Raw genomic sequence first — 21668 nt, forward strand, 5'->3', positions numbered from 1 at the left:
AATTCATTGTTAAAACAATGTTCCACTATAAACGAATGATATTTTGTACAAATATAAGGACTTAGTTAGCTAAATCTACAAATTTTATTTGAAATTATGAATTTTTATTGCAATAGATTAATATGCTACTTTATTAAAGTTTCTTGATGGTCGCTTTCAAAAGTTTTTCTTCTCTCAGCCCTCTACTGAAAAACCTCTATTTTCGGTCGATGGACCCAAACAGGAAGTTGTATAAATGACTGTTTTTCCCGGATCGGACTAAATAGCGATATGGTGTATTGGAACCGCCCAAGGACGTATAACTAACATACGTTAATATACGTCCTTGGAACCGCCAGACAAAGTTGTCACTGCAATAAAAATAATTAAAATGTTCCACTTCAAATATTACCTTATTTTGGTCCTCTTTTCAAAATTCTGGATCTTAATTTATCAACGTAAAACAGTTCTTGTCCTTTGTTGCATACTTATTTTGTGTTTGTTAAATGGTTTTTGGTGGTATCGTTTGGACACACCCCTGCGCATGTCACTGGTTAGATGTCATTAGTTCCGCTCGATGCAACGTGTGAGACAAGTTGCCAAACTAGCGGTATCTTTGAAAAACAACTGCATATTTCAAAGATCCCTAAAATTAACCCTTCAGCAAACACATATATCTCCTTTCTGTGGCATATTCTATTCTAAGTCAGCCTTTGCAACAATGTCATACAGTGTAACAGAGCGAGGATGTCCGAATTCTTTGGAATACCGAATGTTTTTCAGTAAGTTTTATAGTTTAATAGTGCAGTGCTAGCTTTGTTCCACCAAAAAACATTTAACTTAAAGCATGATTTAGAAATTGAGGAAACAAATACTCATCAAAACTAAATTATATCAATTATTTAGCATGATTAGTCTACCTGTTCTTATTCCCATAGCATGCAACAGATAGCTGATTATTAATATTTATTCATTAGAATTATTCTGTTGAAAGAGTTCTTGATTGAACCAATATGAAGGTAGTGGGTGGCCAAATCTGTAGCTGTGGATCCTCAGATTATCAAAAATTAGAGCCCAGCTACCAAACTAAGTAAATCAGACAGGGTGGGCTGGGTGTCTGCCCACCCCCTTTTTTTGTGTTGAAAAATTGGTTGATTATATAGGGCATCAATGAGGCATGGATTAAGCAGGCCAACTCTTAGGCAGTTGGTGGAATATCAGTTTTGTAAGAAGGTGAACAGGTTTTAATTGCATATTGTATATGATTTTTAAATACATGTAAGTGAGGGTTGCAAAATTCAAGAAATTACTGATGAATCTGAATTCACTGGTACATATTTCATATTTAAGTCGGGTTCTGAAATTAGTTTGAAGCCATTTGGTAAATGGTTGATGTCAAGAAGGAAATATATTGTAGTGTTTTTTTTATCACATCTCTACAGAATTCACACACATACATAACATATCATGCATATGTACATGTATGTCTAAATATTCTGTAAAATTGCAAAACCTTTCTATTGACAAATTTTGGTATTATTGTAAACATGCACTAGTACTATACACTAAAAATTAATGTTTTTCTTAATATTTTTTGAAGAAGTTGTCTCAATCTAAATCACTTTTTTTCAAAAATGTCATATTTATTTCATTAATCTTAAAATCTCAAAAGATTACAGTATACTTTGAAACGGTCTCAACTCTCATTCCTTTAACTGTCCCATTGTCCATGTCTTGTGGAGTTGACAAAATTGTTTTTGATTTTAATAAAGTGAAATTTGTTTCAGCCAATGTTGCTCTGTTTGTCATTCTTAATTTTTACATAAGATAGTTTTTACATTGATTGTTTACATTGATCATAATAAGATAGTTTTTACATTGATTAGAAAGATTTGATTACATTTCAGATGGACCAAATGGCAATATCATTTCTCCTTTCCATGACATCCCATTATTTGCTGACGCAGACAAAAAAATTCTCAACATGGTGGTTGAAATTCCTAGGTGGTCTAATGCTAAAATGGAGGTAGGTAATGGTATCAAGAAATAAGATTTATATTTTTAAATGCCATTTACAAAATGTATTTAACCTTGCTTCTTTAAAATATGTTTAGTGGAACGTATTTAGAATAGTAATGATAAAAAATTGGCAATTTCTGAAGAAAGGAGCCTGTAATTTAGTGGTCGTTGTTTGTTGCTGTACATCTGACATATTTGTTTTTTCTATTTTGGTTCTTGTTTGTCATTATTGGGCATTTAATAGCTTACTTTGCAGTATGTGTTTTGTACATAATTCAGGCTGAAAAGATACCTACTTTGTACATGTATTTTATTTCTAAATCATTTGGTCTCTGATGCAGAGTTGTTTCATCTACAATCAAAGTACCACATTGTCTTATAAATCACTATACTGCTAAACAGCTTGAAAGTGTATCAATCTAAAAATAAACTACACCAGGAAGGTTAACATAACCCATTTTGTGTTTAATAAGTTGATAGGTTGAAAGCTTATCATGATATTGATATGTACATAAGATATGTTGCATCATATTTAATGTATTAAATAACATACATGGAAAAAAAATATAAAGATTAACTGAAGCCAAAATCTTGTGAAAATATTTCTAGATAAATGTGTGTTCTATGCTGTTCAACAAAGGAATTATATATTATAAGGGAATAACACTGAACAAAAAAAATAAAAATATTAAGATTCATCCATTGAAATTATATCATGCATGAATTGAAAGATCAGTTTACTGAATATTTCAGACTGTAAGGAAATCTTATAGTCTCAAATCAATGTAATCTATAATATTATTTGTTTGTATAGATTTTGATTGTTCTTGAATTTTGAATAAAAGTTTTCTTAAAATAATCAATTATCAGTATTTACTACATTATAAGTTACCTAATTACCACTCAAACCTGTCTTGTAGGAAGATTATCATGTAACATTTTATCTTTATATTACAGATAAATAAAGAAGAAAAATTAAATCCAATAAGACAAGATGTAAAGAAAGGGGCACTACGCTATGTAAAGAATGTTTTCCCACATCATGGGTATATCTGGAACTATGGAGCTTTCCCACAGGTGAAGTACCCATCCTCTTTGTCTCGTTTTATTTACATTGATTAAAGCTAATATTGGAACAAGGTGTACTTTGATAGTTAGTAATCTTCTTGGGCATGTACTTGTTATCTGCATCCAAAATGTAAATACATGAAAGAGGATTGATTTGAAAAACTGTAGCTTAGTTATTGCAGCTCTTTTTTGCTCAAAAGAATTGTCATCGGAACCTGGCATGTTTATTGATGTATAATTATGCCCCTGTATAACTTTGAAAATTGCTAATATTTTGGTTTCTGCACTCTTGTTTTCTCTTCTGAAATTAATGAAACTCTTATGCAATGGTAGGAACCAAAACTTGCAGACAAGAGTTTGAATTTGGGTTTTGAGTCATTCACGGTTCTAGAGTTATGTCCCTTTTTAAGTTGGAAAAATACCCCAAAAAAATATCGTTTCAGCATCAATAACAAGAGTTATGCCCCAATTTAACTTTTAGAATTACAAAGCATAATCAAAAAGCATTCATGTCCTTAGGCAAACTCTTCTTTTAATTTATTTTTTTACATTGTATGAATCAAAAATGGTTTTGTGCATGTTGAAGCTATATTATGAAGTGTTACATGATTAAGTAAATTTGAATGAAAGAAGAAAAAAACTAACCAAAAACCACTCTATATGAAAAAATAAGTTCATTCATAATTGACAATTTATACCGTTACCTGGTCCAGCAGATTGAAAAGATAATATTGAAAGATATAATACAAACTGTTATTGGAACATGTTTTACTGGAATCTTTTGTTTGTAGACATGGGAAGATCCCGACCATACTACAGAGGAGACAGGAACCAAGGGAGACAAAGATCCATTAGATGTCTGTGAAATAGGATATAAGGTAGGGAGGTCTTGTGGGATTTAGATGTCTGTGAAATAGGATATAAGGTATGAGGGTCTGGGGGTATTTTTTTTAAATGGCTAGTAAAAGCATCTTGTTTATGATAAAATTTGCTAAAATAACTGCCCACACAATTGTAGGCAATCTGTTTGATTTCATAAAACAGTTGTCTTGTATAACTTATCGTGATCTATTGATAGAATTAAACCCAACTTGAAAAAGTAAAGTGTCCTGGTTTATAAAGTATATTATACAGATTAATTATTCTTATGTTTACACACACATGTTACTAAATATAAAACATATTATTTTAGGTACACCCAAGAGGGGCTGTGATACAAGTGAAAGTTCTAGGTACCATGTGTTTAGTTGATGAAGGTAATAGCAATAGATAGCCTATGCATTTTAATGTTCGGTGATGTTACAGATATGTTTTTTGGGGATAAAGATCCTACTGACTGGCGTACTGCACATGTTTCACCCATCTACAAGAAAGGTTCCAAATATAATCCAGAGAATTATAGACCCATCTCTTTGACATGCATATGTTGCAAACTTATGGAATATGTCGTAGTTAGCACAATCATGACACACGCAGACAAACATAACATCCTGTATCCCCTACAACACGGCTTTCGAAAAAACAGATCTTGTGAAACTCAACTTTTGGAATTTGTAGATGATGTCACTAAAAATATGGAAAACTCAAAACAAACAGATGTACTTATAACAGATTTCTCCAATTTTTTGATAAAGTCAGTAATAACTTGTTAACACACAAACTAAATTACTATGGGATACAGGGGAAAACAAATGCATGGATACAGGGCTTCTTATCATGTCGTACCCAAGCAGTTATCCTAGAGGGTGAGACTTCAGGCTATGTCCCTGTAAAGTCCGGAGTGCCTCAAGGATCTGTTCTGGGCCCCAAGTCTGTTTTTATTTTATATTAATGACATACCCGTTGGGCTTAATTCCACCATACGCCTATTTGCAGATGACACTATTGCATATCTGGTAATAAAATCAAACAGCAGGGTTTCAGCTAGGATTTTGAGGGCTTTAGTCACTTTAGCGCGTGATAAAAATCAGCCTTATTTTTTATAATAGCAAGGGGTCTATGATGTTTATCAAACTAGCTATACATATATGTCCAAGTCCTTCAAGGACTAGTTTAGGATCTTTGAAGACTTTTGGATTGCTAATGTAGGCAGTTATTGGCAATATTAAATGAATTGACTAATGTGATGCTAAGATATGAAGCTAAGAACAGGGATCTGGTAATATGGTTCACAACTTCACTTCAGTTATTTTCAGAGCACACCCCTTATCAACAAAAGTTGGGTGCCTCAGTCTATATTTTAAACCACTGCACAAAGGTACTTGTAACGACTTTTTGACTTCACAATCATTTATATCCTTGAAAATACGTTTAAATATCTATTTGGAATCAATTTCTTTAATATTGGATTGAAGGATCTGCATCTATACTTAATGTGACGATTCTAATGTAGATCACGTTTACTTTCGATTTTTAAACGAAATGAAATGAAAACGGGAAGTGACAATTGAATAATAATTTCAGAATAAAACCGGATTCATCTACGAACTTTTACGCATGCGCAATACATAGAACAGGAAGCACCTGTTTGCAAGTGAAAATATTTACGTTTTGAATAAAGTTCATTCTTTTTCATCGAAGTTGTCGAAAGTTTTGGATGAATATTTATGTAAAGTATGACGAAAAACGTTAAAATGACGAAACTACGACAAGCAAACTACAAATTATGATCGTAAGGGAAATATTGAAATTAAAATAAAGTTGAAATGTCCGGGAAGATATTTATCAATTTTGTTTAAATAAATGACGAAAATACGACGGAATTGTGAGAAATGATTAAAATGAAATGCTGACTGACTGATTTAACTTTAATAGATTATTATGATGGTCATTTATGAGGTTTTATAATAATAATTAAGGGATTAGTGACCCATCTGATTGGCGATAGGCGGATTACTTGTCATCACAACTTTTAACACCTTTGGTAAACGTTAATTACCTGAGGGTCTTAAACTTGTCAGAAACATAAAGACAGGTAGAATTCAAGTAATTTGATGTGTAAATATTTTTACACTTTCCAAATTTAAGTGACGAAATTGATATGAAAAATTTTCGTCATTTCGAAAACCTTTTCGTAAAATACGAAAGTGACGAGCGCTAGCAAAATCACTGCAAACAGTGATTGCGAAACCCTTCAAAAAGACCTTAACACACAAGGCATTTGGGAAAATACATGGAAAATGGCTTTCCATCCTGACAAGTGTAATGTCATGTCCATCAGCCGAAATAAAAATCCATTCATTTATAATTACACTTTACATGGCCACATTCTTGAACATGTTGATAAGGCGAAATACCTAGGTGTGACAATTCAATCCGACTTAAAATGGCACAGTCACATAAACAACATCTGCAATAAAGCCAACAGCACACTAGGTTTTCTTCGAAGGAATCTTAACATCAGTTCCACCTCAGTAAAGGAACAGGCATATAAATCTTTAGTCAGACCATCACTAGAATATGCCTGTTCAGTTTGGGACCCTCACTTTACTGAGGATATTAACAAAATAGAAAAGGTACAAAGAAGGGCTGCAGATGACACTATTGCATATCTGGTAATAAAATCAAACAGCAGGGTTTCAGCTAGGATTTTGAGGGCTTTAGTCACTTTAGCGCGTGATAAAAATCAGCCTTATTTTTTATAATAGCAAGGGGTCTATGATGTTTATCAAACTAGCTATACATATATGTCCAAGTCCTTCAAGGACTAGTTTAGGATCTTTGAAGACTTTTGGATTGCTAATGTAGGCAGTTATTGGCAATATTAAATGAATTGACTAATGTGATGCTAAGATATGAAGCTAAGAACAGGGATCTGGTAATATGGTTCACAACTTCACTTCAGTTATTTTCAGAGCACACCCCTTATCAACAAAAGTTGGGTGCCTCAGTCTATATTTTAAACCACTGCACAAAGGTACTTGTAACGACTTTTTGACTTCACAATCATTTATATCCTTGAAAATACGTTTAAATATCTATTTGGAATCAATTTCTTTAATATTGGATTGAAGGATCTGCATCTATACTTAATGTGACGATTCTAATGTAGATCACGTTTACTTTCGATTTTTAAACGAAATGAAATGAAAACGGGAAGTGACAATTGAATAATAATTTCAGAATAAAACCGGATTCATCTACGAACTTTTACGCATGCGCAATACATAGAACAGGAAGCACCTGTTTGCAAGTGAAAATATTTACGTTTTGAATAAAGTTCATTCTTTTTCATCGAAGTTGTCGAAAGTTTTTGATGAATATTTATGTAAAGTATGACGAAAAACGTTAAAATGACGAAACTACGACAAGCAAACTACAAATTATGATCGTAAGGGAAATATTGAAATTAAAATAAAGTTGAAATGTCCGGGAAGATATTTATCAATTTTGTTTAAATAAATGACGAAAATACGACGGAATTGTGAGAAATGATTAAAATGAAATGCTGACTGACTGATTTAACTTTAATAGATTATTATGATGGTCATTTATGAGGTTTTATAATAATAATTAAGGGATAAGTGACCCATCTGATTGGCGATAGGCGGATTACTTGTCATCACAACTTTTAACACCTTTGGTAAACGTTAATTACCTGAGGGTCTTAAACTTGTCAGAAACATAAAGACAGGTAGAATTCAAGTAATTTGATGTGTAAATATTTTTACACTTTCCAAATTTAAGTGACGAAATTGATATGAAAAATTTTCGTCATTTCGAAAACCTTTTCGTAAAATACGAAAGTGACGAGCGCTAGCAAAATCACTGCAAACAGTGATTGCGAAACCCTTCAAAAAGACCTTAACACACAAGGCATTTGGGAAAATACATGGAAAATGGCTTTCCATCCTGACAAGTGTAATGTCATGTCCATCAGCCGAAATAAAAATCCATTCATTTATAATTACACTTTACATGGCCACATTCTTGAACATGTTGATAAGGCGAAATACCTAGGTGTGACAATTCAATCCGACTTAAAATGGCACAGTCACATAAACAACATCTGCAATAAAGCCAACAGCACACTAGGTTTTCTTCGAAGGAATCTTAACATCAGTTCCACCTCAGTAAAGGAACAGGCATATAAATCTTTAGTCAGACCATCACTAGAATATGCCTGTTCAGTTTGGGACCCTCACTTTACTGAGGATATTAACAAAATAGAAAAGGTACAAAGAAGGGCTGCTAGATATGTCACTAACCGACACAGAAACACCTCAAGCGTTAGTGACATGCTAGATCATTTAAAATGGAGAGACCTTGCAAACAGAAGAACAGATGCACGCCTGGTCATGTTCTATAAAATTACATATCACCTCATCGCTATCACAAAAACAGACAGATTAATTCAACCGCTCAGACAGTCCAGGAACATGCACACACTCTCATACCAAATTCCATCCTGCAGAACACAAATAAGACAACAATTTTTTTCCCACGCACAATTAAAATCTGGAACAGCCTTCCCTTGGGTATTGTGATGAGCGACTCTATAGAGTCGTTCAAAGTAGCCGTCTCAAACTACACCTACAGCCCATGAATTCATATCATGTGTAAATAGTTTTATCTTAATATTTTAAAAATAACAAATTAAAAATATATATGCACTACCACTTTGTAAAAAAAAATTTGTTTTGTTTATTATCAAAAATTCTTTATATTTCACTGTATATATGTCTTCACAAGTAATGCGCAGTACAAGTGACATAAACTTCAACGTGTTGAAGGCGGTCATTACATAGTAGAAGTAGAAGAAGATTGCATGAAAAGACACTGGTTAGACATCTCAGTTGTCCGGAGTTTATCCCTACCATTAATAGTTTAAACAACAAAGCAATCTGAATGAAATTAGATTTAGGCACTCACTTATTTTAATTAGATCAAACAAACAAACAAAGTGATTAGAGGTGACCATTCTTTAGAGCCGATTCAGCCATTGGGATGCAATTAATTATACGCCAATTTAAGGGACGTATTATGGTATACCATTGACCATCTGTAGTCCGACTGTTCAGGGTTGGACCTCTGTGGGCATATCCAGCTGCGTTCAGCAAAGCAGTTAATTAATGATTTACTTTTATATTGCAATTTTCAAAATCATGTGTATTTCAATAACTGTACTTGTCAAGAAAACTGTTTAATTTAAAATTACATAGTTGTGCACTGCATGACATTATTAAGATGAGTGTTAACTATGATTAAAGAAAGATAACTCTAATAATTCAAAAGATGTAATTTGCCAAAATTTGTTTCATTGACAGATATGTAAGTACAAATTGAAAAACTAAAGCAACCTTTACCCTTAAGTAAACATAAACACATAGGTTTTTTGATCAGCAGAATAAAATGAACTAATTTATGAAGTTTGAAATTATTCCTACTCCCTTAACGCATATTTTAAGTCTGATCTTTATATTATAAAATTGTTACTCAGGAAAGGTTACAAGGTGAGACCTGTAATATTTATTTTGTTACATTAGAATATTATTAAAAGTCATTCTATTGTTAAACAGTCAACACATTTGTTTAAGGAGGCTCGCGGGTATAAGATTTTCAGAAAAATAATAAAAATTTTATTTTTCATTTCAAATTTTATTAATTACATTAAGTAGTTGTTACTCTGTCTTAGGGTACAAAAATAATTCCAAAAAATATTTTCGTGTTGGCCACAGTTGACTTTTAAAATGTATATATCATTGGAAAAGCTCCAAATTATCTCCCTTTGGTGCAAAAATGCCATTTTTTTGCATTAAAATTGAAATATCTCTTTTAACTCATCGGTGACCTATATTTTTTATGGTTGTTTTCGAATAAGCTGTACATGAACTAAATAATTGTAAAATTTAAGCGATTTCTGTAATTAGGTTCTTTTTTTATTTCGATATTACCGATTTTTCTCCCATTAGTTCAACAGAAAAAAATAACATTAACAAAAATGTATGCTTTTTTCGAAGACAGATTGTGAGCGTAAATGAACAGTGACCCCATTTTTTTATTTCATTTTCCTATTAAGTATTAGATAAAGTTCATTTATAGAAAAATAAGGCGAAATCCTATATTAAATAAAAAAAATGATTTAGACCCGCGAGCCCCCTTAAATCATAAACCTTCATGATGTTTTAATCACAAACACAATGATAAAACTTGTCTAAATGTTTACAGATAGAACCAGCTGTTACAAAATTTATTAATGATTTAGTAGTTATTAGACTATGATGTGTGGGTTTTCTTTCAAATTTTCAAATGAAGCATCAAGACAAAAAATCTGCACTTTCATTCATAAATACGTTTTAAATCTTTCTCAACAGAACAACACTTTTAATGGATTATTTGGTTATACATTTAGCTAATATTTTCATGTAAACAAAGGTTAATGTGTAATTGATTTCTTTACATTGGAAATCACTGTAACACATAAAAGTTTTGTTGATTAGTCTGTTTGAGTCATTTGAAGTGAGGTATATGCCACTAATAAAGACTAGTTTTTAAACTGTAACTAAAGAAGGAGAAGGGGTGTAATATCCTCTGATATGATGTTTCTATTACCCTGCATAGAAGAACATAAAGTGTTACAGACAACCCCACTAATGCTCTTCAGTGTTTATTTGTATGGAAGACTATTTAGTTCTCATCTTTCTGTCCATCCCATTCTTCTCCTCTAACACATTCATCTTTTATCTTTAAATATGCCACATTGAAATCCCTTTTCATCAAATTGATCATGGTCAATTTCATATACAGAAAAAAAAACTAATGTGACATGTTCAATGATATAAAAACAAATATTGAGTGTATTTGAACTTGTATTTAATGTTGGCAGAGGAAAAGTAAGTTATATTGTCTCGCCAATCAATTTGCATTAGGTTGTCTTTTTTTCACAATTTTTATGTTGCCAGGCAAGACATATCTCTGTGTCAATATTTTATATGTTTACATTTCAGGTGAAACAGATTGGAAGATAATAGCTATAGATGTTACAGATCCATTAGCCAAAGATTTGAATGGTGAGATAGTCAAAGTTGTTCATTAAGAATATCTGATATAATAAAGGAGTGAATTATCCAAACTTACCATGAAACTTGATTGGTTAACTTGACAGGGAATACAAGCCCATATCTCAATGGAATTAAAATGGTAACAATTGCAAACAAATTTAAAATCAGGAAACTCTAGTATTATATTATAATTCGGGCTTCACATGGAATATGGGCTCATATTCCTTACCTATATGCTATATTTCCTTTGCCTGAAGTCACTGGGAATATGAGTCCTCATCTCCTGTGAGACTGTAAATTACAATATTATATAACAGTACCTAATATATACACATTTTGTGCACATTGTGTACCAATGGTATATTCTGTTTGGAAATGTGTTTGTTGTCATGTACAGTTTGCATATGAAAGACCTCCAATAACCAGAGATTGAATATAGATAAAAAAAAAAGAAGCAAAGCCATAAGTAAATAACTTTTTAATGCTTACCTCATTATTTCATGTAAATTGGTATTCTAAAAATTACCATTTGTTATTTTTTTTTACAGATGTTGATGATGTAGAAAAACATATGCCAGGATTTTTAAAGGTTTGTTTCAAACAATGACATTAGAACTGCACTGTTGTCATCTACTCAATTCATAAGTATTTTTATAGCTCAGTCATCCCTTACTGTCTGGAGATGTGGAATAATTACCAACAAGATAATTATCCACTATAGACCAATGATAAGGATGTAAACATTTATAGTCGAATGGCTTTTAACAACAAACTAAACCTGTTCAGTGAGCTATAAAAAAAACAAGAGAAATTGGGAATCAATTAAACAGAGAAAACAAGTGACCTAAGTTATACCTGAAACAAATTTGGTAGACAGCAACCAAACAACTGACTTGTTGACAAAAGATGAACACATGATGAGGGTTTTATATTTTCTGTTTCAGAATGCCATTCGCTGCCTTGTATGTTACTTTGATCAACATTTTTTATAATACCTCTGTCTTGCAAAAAAAACCACTTGATTGTTGTGTTAGTCACCTTGTGAAAGGGTTGTACAGGATGAAAATATTCAATATGTCTATAGTTTGTCTGTTTTCATGTATGAAAATTACTGCAAGATTTTGTTGGTTGGTGTATACACAAAAATTTGAAAGATATATCATAAAATGAGTGAAAATATCCATAGCTGTATTGTTATGTAGATCAGTAGAAAAAAATATAAATGGTAAGACCTATACAACCCTCATTTTATCTACTAATTTTCTCACTGATAGAAATATATTTAAACATATCTTTTTCCTCAGTCATAAAATAAAAAGAACTTAAGTTTTGGAATAATTGTTCAGTATAAGAAGGCCTCATGACTTCTAACTCTTCTGTAGGGACCAAAAATACAACTTTGACAGGTTTTTTTATGCCCCATTTATGGGCATTAAGTTGACTGGTCTGCATCCGTCGTTCATGCGTCTGTCTGTCCTGCTACAGGTAAAGTTTATGGTTAAGGTAGTTTTTGATGAAGTTGAAATCTAATCTGAAACTAAGTACACATGTTCCCTATGATATGAGTTTTTATACGACCGCAAATTTTGAAAAAAATTTCGTCGTATATTGCTATCACGTTGTCGTCGTCGTCGTCGTCGTCCGAATACTTTTAGTTTTCGCACTCTAACTTTAGTAAAAGTGAATAGAAATCTATGAAATTTTAACACAAGGTTTATGACCACAAAAGGAAGGTTGGTATTGATTTTGGGAGTTTTGGTCCCAACATTTTAGGAATTAGGGGCCAAAAAGGGCCCAAATAAGCATTTTCTTGGTTTTCGCACTATAACTTTAGTTAAAGTTAATAGAAATCTATGAAATTTTGACACAAGGTTTATGACCACAAAAGAAAGGTTGGGATTGATTTTGGGAGTTTTGGTTTCAACAGTTTAGGAATTAGGGGCCAAAAAAGGGCCCAAATAAGCATTATTCTTGGTTTTCGCACAATAACTTTAGTTTAAATTAATAGAAATCAATGAAATTTAAACACAATGTTTATGAACACAAAAGGAAGGTTGGTATTGATTTTGGGAGTTTAGGTCCCAACAGTTAAGGAATAAGGGGCCAAAAAGGGACCCAAATAAGCATTTTTCTTGGTTTTCGCACCATAACTTTAGTATAAGTAAATAGAAATCTATGAAATTTAAACACAAGGTTTATGACCATAAAAGGAAGGTTGGTATTGATTTTGGGAGTTTTGGTTCTAACAGTTTAGGAATTTGGGGCCCAAAGGGTCCAAAATTAAACTTTGTTTGATTTCATCAAGAATTGAATAATTGGGGTTCTTTGATATGCGGAATCTAACTGTGTATGTAGATTCTTAATTTTTGGTCCCATTTTCAAATTGGTCTACATTAAGGTCCAAAGGGTCCAAAATTAAACTTAGTTTGATTTTGACAAAAAATTAATCGGTTTGGTTCTTTGATATGCTGAATCTAAAAATGTATTTAGATTCTTGATTATTGGCCCAGTTTTCAAGTTGGTCCAAATCGGGGTCCAAAATTAAACATTGTTTGATTTCATTAAAAATTGAATAAATGGGGTTCTTTGATATGCCAAATCTAACTGTGTATGTAGATTCTTCATTTTTGGTCCCGTTTTCAAATTGGTCTACATTAAAGTCCAAAGGGTCCAAAATTAAACTTAGTTTGATTTTAACAAAAATTGAAATCTTGGGGTTCTTTGATATGCTGAATCCAAACATGTACTTAGATTTTTGATTATGGGCCCAGTTTTCAAGTTGGTCCCAATCAGGATCTAAAATATTATATTAAGTATTGTGCAATAGCAAGTCTTTTCAATTGCACAGTATTGCACAATGGCAAGAAATATCTAATTGCAAAATATTGTGAAATAGCAATATTTTTTTTTAATTAGAGTTATCTTTCTTTGTCCAGAATAGTAAGCAAGAAATATCTAATTGCACAATATTGTGAAATAGCAAATTTTTTTTTTAATTGGAGTTATCTTTCTTTGTCCAGAATCAACTCAAATCTTTGTTATATACAATGTATATTCACTTTTTACTACCAACTGATAAATTAAAATAATCTTTACCATTCAGTGATAACAAGCAGTTTTTTTACATCTTAATATTTTATGATGTATTTAAATGAGTAGTTATTGTTGCAAACTCCATTAGAAATTTAATTGAGATTAATTTGGAATAAGGGAAAGGGGGATGTGATTAAAAAAATTGGGTTCAATTTTCTCATTTGAAATGAAATTTCATAAATAGAATGAAAATTTCTTCAAACATTTTTTTGAGAGGATTAATATTCAACAGCATAGTGAATTGCTCTAAGAGAAAACAAAAATTTTAAGTTCATTAGAAAACATTCATTCTGTGTCAGAAACCTATGCTGTGTCAACTATTTAATCACAATCCAAATTTAGAGCTGAATCCAGCTTGAATGTTGTGTCCATACTTGCCCCAACCGTTCAGGGTTCAACCTCTGCGGTCGTATAAAGCTACGCCCTGCGTAGCATCTGGTTTTATTTTAATACCAAATAAGAGTTTTAACCTCGTTTTCACAGTCCACTGAAATCCAGTAAAAAGTGATTTTAACAGAAACACAACATGTGCTTTGAATTCTGGTAAAAAAATTGTTCATTCATCTAAAGAATATTTTCTGACTTCTTTTGGTAGCCTTCTTTTAACTAAAATTCACTCTAATGACATTTTCTATTTGAAATCAATGATTAAGGCCATGTAAGGATTTCTGAAATACAATAAAAGTAAAGGCTTACACTCTTAAATAAACCCTGTTTCACAAAGGGCGATTACAGGTAACAGAATTATTGAATTTAGGTAAGACGGATGGACATTGAAAATAGGTTTATTATGTTGTGTATTAACTTTTCATACAAATTTTATCCGAGAAAATAAAAACTTTCTTTTTGTGAGTTCACTCACCGTTAGGAGATGTCATAGATGTGGTATGATAGCCAATGAAACAACTGTCCTCTCAGTGTTCAAGTGATGTTGATGGAAGTAATTTGTCTCTTTTAGTCTTTTGCTGTGAAAAGATGTTTTTAAAACGTGATTGTTGTGTCTTTCTTTCCTTAACTTCCTTTACCTGTGAGACATCTATATATAATATATGCAGCAAAGAGTTATGTCTTCCAAAACCGTTCTTCCTAGTTTGTTACTATTATATAAAGATAAATTGTATGATTGCCAATGGCACTTGTCCATAGTCCATAGAACAAAAGTCACAGGTGGTCATGCATATGTTGTACATATTTTCATTTACTGTTTGATATTTAAATAATTTTGAATTTAACACTCAAGTAAAATTTAAAATAAAAATAAACATACATGTACTGAAAATACTAATAAAAAATGTTTACAGTGACTTATCTGTTGCCTAAATTTTAAGTTTTTTTTTACCGTCTTTCATCAATAACTGTGTTATGAGTATATTTTTATCAAGATTAGATACATGTGGGTATTTTAGGGCAGATCTTAAACAAATTCAGGATTGATTTTACTGTACTGTCCATGAGGTCAAATATTATTACAGTGAGTGTTTTGTTTATAGCAATATTGCACAGTATTTAAATCACTTTATAGTTCTGTATTATATTTTCAGGCTACAAATGAATGGTTTGCAATTTATAAGATGCCAGATGGTAAACCACTGAATAATTTTGGATTTAATGGGGAATGTAAAAATAAGGTAGGTTTAATTTGTAGTTGTATGTGTTTTATATTGTAAAATTTGACTCTACTTATGGGATATTTAAGGAATGACTGTAATATTTTTTCTGTCTAAGAAGAAATAACATAAAAAATTTGGTGCACAGTGAATAACGCGTGTAGCAGGTTATTTACAGTGTGCACCACATTTTTTATGTTATTTCGAATAGACAGAAAAAAATATGACAGTCATTTCTTATAATTTAATTCTAAATTCCATTTTAAACAGTAGAAAATCATAAAAAACGTTGATGATGTCACAGTCACATGACTAAATTATGTCTATGGGCTCATAACAAAATTAAGTTAGCCAATCAGAAGACGTGTTACATCCAAAATTAAATTATCTTAAAAGGTTAATATCTTTTCTGATGTATAACTGCATGTGTTAAAATGGTGTCAAGACTAAATCTTGCACTGCTTTATTTCTTGAATTGGCATCATAGCTTTGAATTAGATAAGGCTGAACATATTTGGTAAAATTGACCAAAACAGGGGTGGTGACTTGAATTTGAATTCACTTTAACTCAGCATTAAATTATTTAAGCTTGCTTTTCTGGCAGAAAAGTTTGATATTAATTGGAAAGTAGCATGGGCAAATGGTACTAGTTGTTTTCATGCAAAAAAAATCTACTTTTTCAGGCCTTTTCAGAAAAAGTGATAAAGGAATGTAATGAACAATGGCAGCGATTAATAGGAAAACAAGTAGAATGTGATGATTTAGCATGGTAAGTTTATAATGTTTATATAATATGGTACTTAGAGTTACTGTTTAATGTCAGGCATTATCAATTGTTACTTGTCCCCTTATCATTTATCATGTTTTGAAACCTGACAACACCAAAGTCTATTGGTAATTAAGATTTTATATATAAAACTTTCTAAACAATTTTGTAAAAAAAAAAAGAGTGATTGGTGGTTGTTCTACAGTTGAACATGGTGATATTTACTATGCATGTGTGAAATTGTACCCTAATTTTGACAAGTACATGAGTTGAGCTTAATTATACCCCACACAACGAGTTGCGGAGGGTATAATGTTTTTGACCCGTCCGTCTGTCAGTCCGTCCGTCAGTCCTGTTTCTTGTCATCGCAACTCCTCACAAACCACACTACAGAATTTCACGAAACCTTTTCAGATAATAAGGACAAACTATTTTGTTGTGCATATCGACGGGAAATTGCGATTCAATTTTTTTTCTAGGAGTTACGCCCCTTTGAACTTATTTACTTTAATGTACTACTGCAACAGTTTGTCATCGCAACTCCTCTCAAACGACACAACAGAATTTCACGAAACCTTTTCAGATAATAAGGACATACTATGTAGTTGTGCATATAGACGGAAAATTGCGATTCAATTTTTTTTCTAGGAGTTATGCCCCTTTGAACTTATTTACTTTTATGTACTACTGCAACAGTTTGTCATCGCAACTCCTCTCAAACCACACAACAGAATTTCACGAAACCTTTTCAGATAATAAGGACATACTATGTAGTTGTGCATATAGACGGGAAATTGCGATTCAATTTTTTTTCTAGGAGTTACGCCCCTTTGAACTTATTTACTTTAATGTACTACTGCAACAGTTTGTCATCGCAACTCCTCTCAAACCACACAACAGAATTTCACGAAACCTTTTCAGATAAAAAGGACATACTATGTAGTTGTGCATATCGACAGGAAAATGTGATTCAATTTTTTTTCTAGGAGTTATGCCCCTTTGAACTTATTTACTTTTATGTACTACTGCAACAGTTTGTCATCCAACTCCTCTCAAACCACACAACAGAATTTCACGAAACCTTTTCAGATAATAAGGACATACTATGTAGTTGTGCATATTGACGGGAAATTGGGATTCAATTTTTTTGTCTAGGAGTTACGCCCTTTGAACTTATTTACTTCTATGTACTACTGCAACAGTTTCTCATCGCAACTCCTCTCAAACCACACAACAGAATTTCACGAAACATTTTCAGATAAAAAGGACATACTATGTAGTTGTGCATATCGACGGTAAATTGTGAATCAATTTTTTTTCTAGGAGTTACGCTCCTTTGAACTTATTTCCTTAAATGTACTACTGCAACAGTTTGTCATCACAACTCCTCTCAAACCACACAACAGAATTTTACGAAACTTTGTAGATAATAAGGACATACTACGTAGATGTGCATATCGACAGGAAATTACCATTCATTTTTTTTTTGAGTTGCACCCCTTTGAACTTATTTGCTTCAATGTACTTATGCAATAGTTTGTCATCTCAACTCCTCTGAAACCACACGACAGAATTTCATGAAATTTTGTAGATATTAAGGACATATTATTTAGATGTGCATATTGGCAAGAAATTAATTTTTCTTATACAATTTTTTTTTCTTACACTTATTTAATTTCTCCAATGACAATGTGGGGACGTGGGGTATGTGAGCGTGCTCACCAAGGTTCTTTAATTGTTAGATGTGCACAATCAACTACCAAAGAATTTGCAGTTGTAATAGATTAAAATCATTCCTTTTTCTCTTGCATTTTACAAATTATTCAAAGTATGTTTTTTACAAATCTGGTTTTACACAGTTCATGCATCAAAACCTTTGATACATTTATTGGTTCTGTTTAGATTTTACTGATTATAAGTTTAATTAATTACTATACATAGTTTTAAAGCCTTTTACTAACAGATTCTAAAATTATTGTTGGAAAATGCTATTGTTATAAAGAAGTGACATCTTTAATTTCAGTGAAAACACAACGGTAGCAGGCAGTCCATATAAAATAGAACAAGGTGATGCTGAAGCAATTGTTAAAAAGGTTGGTTATTGGTACATTTAAAGCCTTTAAAATGTATATTTTGTTTAATTACTACAGGCCAATGTCCAATCTTTCAGTGTTACACACAACTATTTTAGCTGATCAGTTTCACACCAAAACTATTTTTGCTGATCAGTTTACACAAACTATTTTAGCTGATCAGTTTCACACCAAAACTATTTTAGCTGATCAGTTTTACACCAAACTATTTTAGCTGAGCAGTTTTACACCAAACTATTTTAGCTGATCAGTTTTACACCAAAACTTTTTTAGCTGATCAGTTTACACAAACTATTTTAGCTGATTAGTTTTACACCAAAACTATTTTAGCTGATTAGTTTTACACCAAACTATTTTAGCTGATCAGTTTTCCACCAAACTATTTTAGCGGATCAGTTTACACAAACTATTTTAGCTGATTAGTTTTACACCAAACTATTTTAGCTGATTAGTTTCACACCAAAACTATTTTAGCTGATTAGTTTCACACCAAAACTATTTTAGCTGATTAGTTTTGCACCAAACTATTTTAGCTGATCAGTTTCACACCAAACTATTTTAGCTGATTAGTTGTACACCAAATTATTTTAGCTGATCAGTTTTACATCAAAACTATTTTAGCTGATCAGTTTTACATCAAAACTATTTTAGCTTAGAAGAATAAAGACACCATCAATAGACAAAGCAACTGACCTGGTATTTTGATGGTTGATTACAGGTCAAGACTCTTATTTCATGAGAATATGGAATTTGTTTTAGAAAATTATTAAAGGAAAACATTTTAAAAAGGTGGTCAGTTAATAAAAGAATTAGTTGTTGATTTTTTCTTAAATTTTTTTTGTAATACATAAATTTTGTTGTTTACAGAGTGCCGAGCCAGGATCAGAAAAAGATATATCAAATACAGGTATGCATAATTCATATATCAGTAGTAGTCACTTGTTTGTTGGTCATTCTCTATACTAGAAAATACTGGATAATTTTATTGGTTGATGTGTATAAGGGTTTATTTGATGATTAAACATACATTTAGTAATTCAAAACAAAGACTTATCTGCAATGATATCAATAATCAGAGACAAAAATTTCAATATTAGAATTAGAAATATAAAGACTTATCTCCCCTTCATTATGAATTTTGTCAATTTGTTTTATACTAGACTTTGAAAGAGATAATATTCAATGATTTGGTTGATACTAACTATTTAATTGTTGCATTCTTCTGTACAAATCCTGGACTTGTGAAGGTTAAAATTCAATGCAATACTGTTTCATCTGCAAGAAAAAAATAATATTTTTAACTATTGACCAAGATTGCAACACTAACCACATCAAAAACTGGGGGTGATTTCAGGTGTACAAGAAAGGTAAATACATCCTGCTCCACCTGTCATGAGTAAATTTCGGAAGAATTTGAATTTTCAAAAGAGAATGGATAAATAATTCATACATAATATTATTTAATTTCAGTTGACAAATGGTACTACGTAAAGTTGTGAGAGACGTTCCACATAGTTGTAACAGTTAGCCCATTCTTATCTCTACTTATATTAATTTGTCAAACTAGTAACATATCTGTGGATTTAGTTGTGAACATTTTATCTATATTAATTTGTCATTTTGATTTATATTTAGCAATTACTTTTTTTTTGGAAATTTTACAATTTTTCAGCCACATGACAACTTATTTAGCATTAGATCATTAATGTCTGTTAGTGTTTGTCTAGATATATTGTTAATTTTGTGAGGGTTATGTATGTATGCAGTGTTATGTGTAATCAAAAAACATTCCTTACCAAAAAAATTCAAATTGAAACTTGATCATGTGTATACTTTAAATAGGAATGTTTTGTATTAAGAAATCCTTTCTTATATGTAATCTTAAAAGGACCCACCAAAACTGCAGCATTATTTTACTGATTTTTATGGAAAGCATAATTTGTTATTGATTATATCAAAACAATGTCATTTAATAGTATGCAGTATAAAGGAAGAGAGTATTTATATATTTATCCTACATTATTTCTTAATAGATTTCAATTTTGTTATAGGTTTGTAGTATGATAATGTTTTAGAAGAGATTTAAAATGGAGTCTGTATGAGTTTAAAATTTACCTTTAATTTATTGGCCAAAAAGTATATTGCATATGATTTTAAATGCTGGAACTAAATCAATTTCTTTATAATCAAACATTCTTATCTTTTAACTTATTAGATTGGTAATTTATTGTATACCTTCAATGACTGCAAACTGGAATGTAAAAAAACAGATTAATGAACATTGATGTGATAAATTTTCAATTTGTTCATAAAATATGAAATAAGAGGCTTTATGTCACATTTAAACATTGTCTCTGTGTACAGAATAAATGTTAAAACCCATATATTTCAGATGATAGAAATTTAGATATGCAAGAAGCTTGACAATTGAGTCATATGTATATTGCATTTAGAGGGGGAAAGTTACGTCTCTTCTATTGTATGGTAGATTTGGGAAATGATTTTTTTTTTTAATATCTTAAGATTGGACATTATACCAATAATATGAAAATTATGAATGTTTCAAATACAAAAACTACATACAGTAATATATTTTGTGTAAAGTGCCTTTATAATGGTAGTCTTTTCAGCTTACAGTGAAGAGTCACAATGAATTGTTGAATGATTAAATAATACTATATTTATAATTAAGTGATTTTGTCTGTTTTGACTAATTTTTATGCTCAATATATGGAAAATTAAAGATCTTTGAAGTTTGGTAATTTATGTGTTCATTAATTTTATGCATTCTGTATCTTTGATTATGTCCATGCAAAAAAAAACATACTACATACTTCGCAATTTAAATCAACACAGCAAATCAATCAATAGAATAAGAATAAATGACTTGACTGGACACCACAGCAATTTCCAAAATAAACCAGCCAATAGAATATATAAAAAAGAAGATGTGGTATGATTGCCAATGAGACAACTATCCACAAAAGACCAAAATGACACAAACATAAACAACTATAGGTCACCGTATGGCCTTCAACAATGA

At 31.3% G+C, this 21668-nt stretch overlaps 1 protein-coding gene across 1 annotated transcript; it reads left to right on the top strand.

Moving 5' to 3' along the window:
- The first annotated feature begins 505 nt into the window (after positions 1-505).
- Positions 506-21387, top strand: LOC134725869 (uncharacterized). Its single transcript, XM_063590103.1, has 12 exons — positions 506-761; positions 1887-2005; positions 2956-3075; positions 3858-3944; positions 4259-4322; positions 11013-11075; positions 11615-11655; positions 15701-15787; positions 16450-16535; positions 18556-18625; positions 19493-19532; positions 20096-21387. The coding sequence occupies exons 1-12, from the start codon at positions 557-559 to the stop codon at positions 20122-20124; spliced, it is 1011 nt and encodes a 336-aa protein (XP_063446173.1). The 5' UTR covers positions 506-556; the 3' UTR covers positions 20125-21387.
- Positions 21388-21668: the final 281 nt, after the last annotated feature.

The sequence above is a fragment of the Mytilus trossulus genome, chromosome 7, assembly GCF_036588685.1.
Source record: "Mytilus trossulus isolate FHL-02 chromosome 7, PNRI_Mtr1.1.1.hap1, whole genome shotgun sequence".
NCBI lineage: Eukaryota > Metazoa > Mollusca > Bivalvia > Mytilida > Mytilidae > Mytilus > Mytilus trossulus.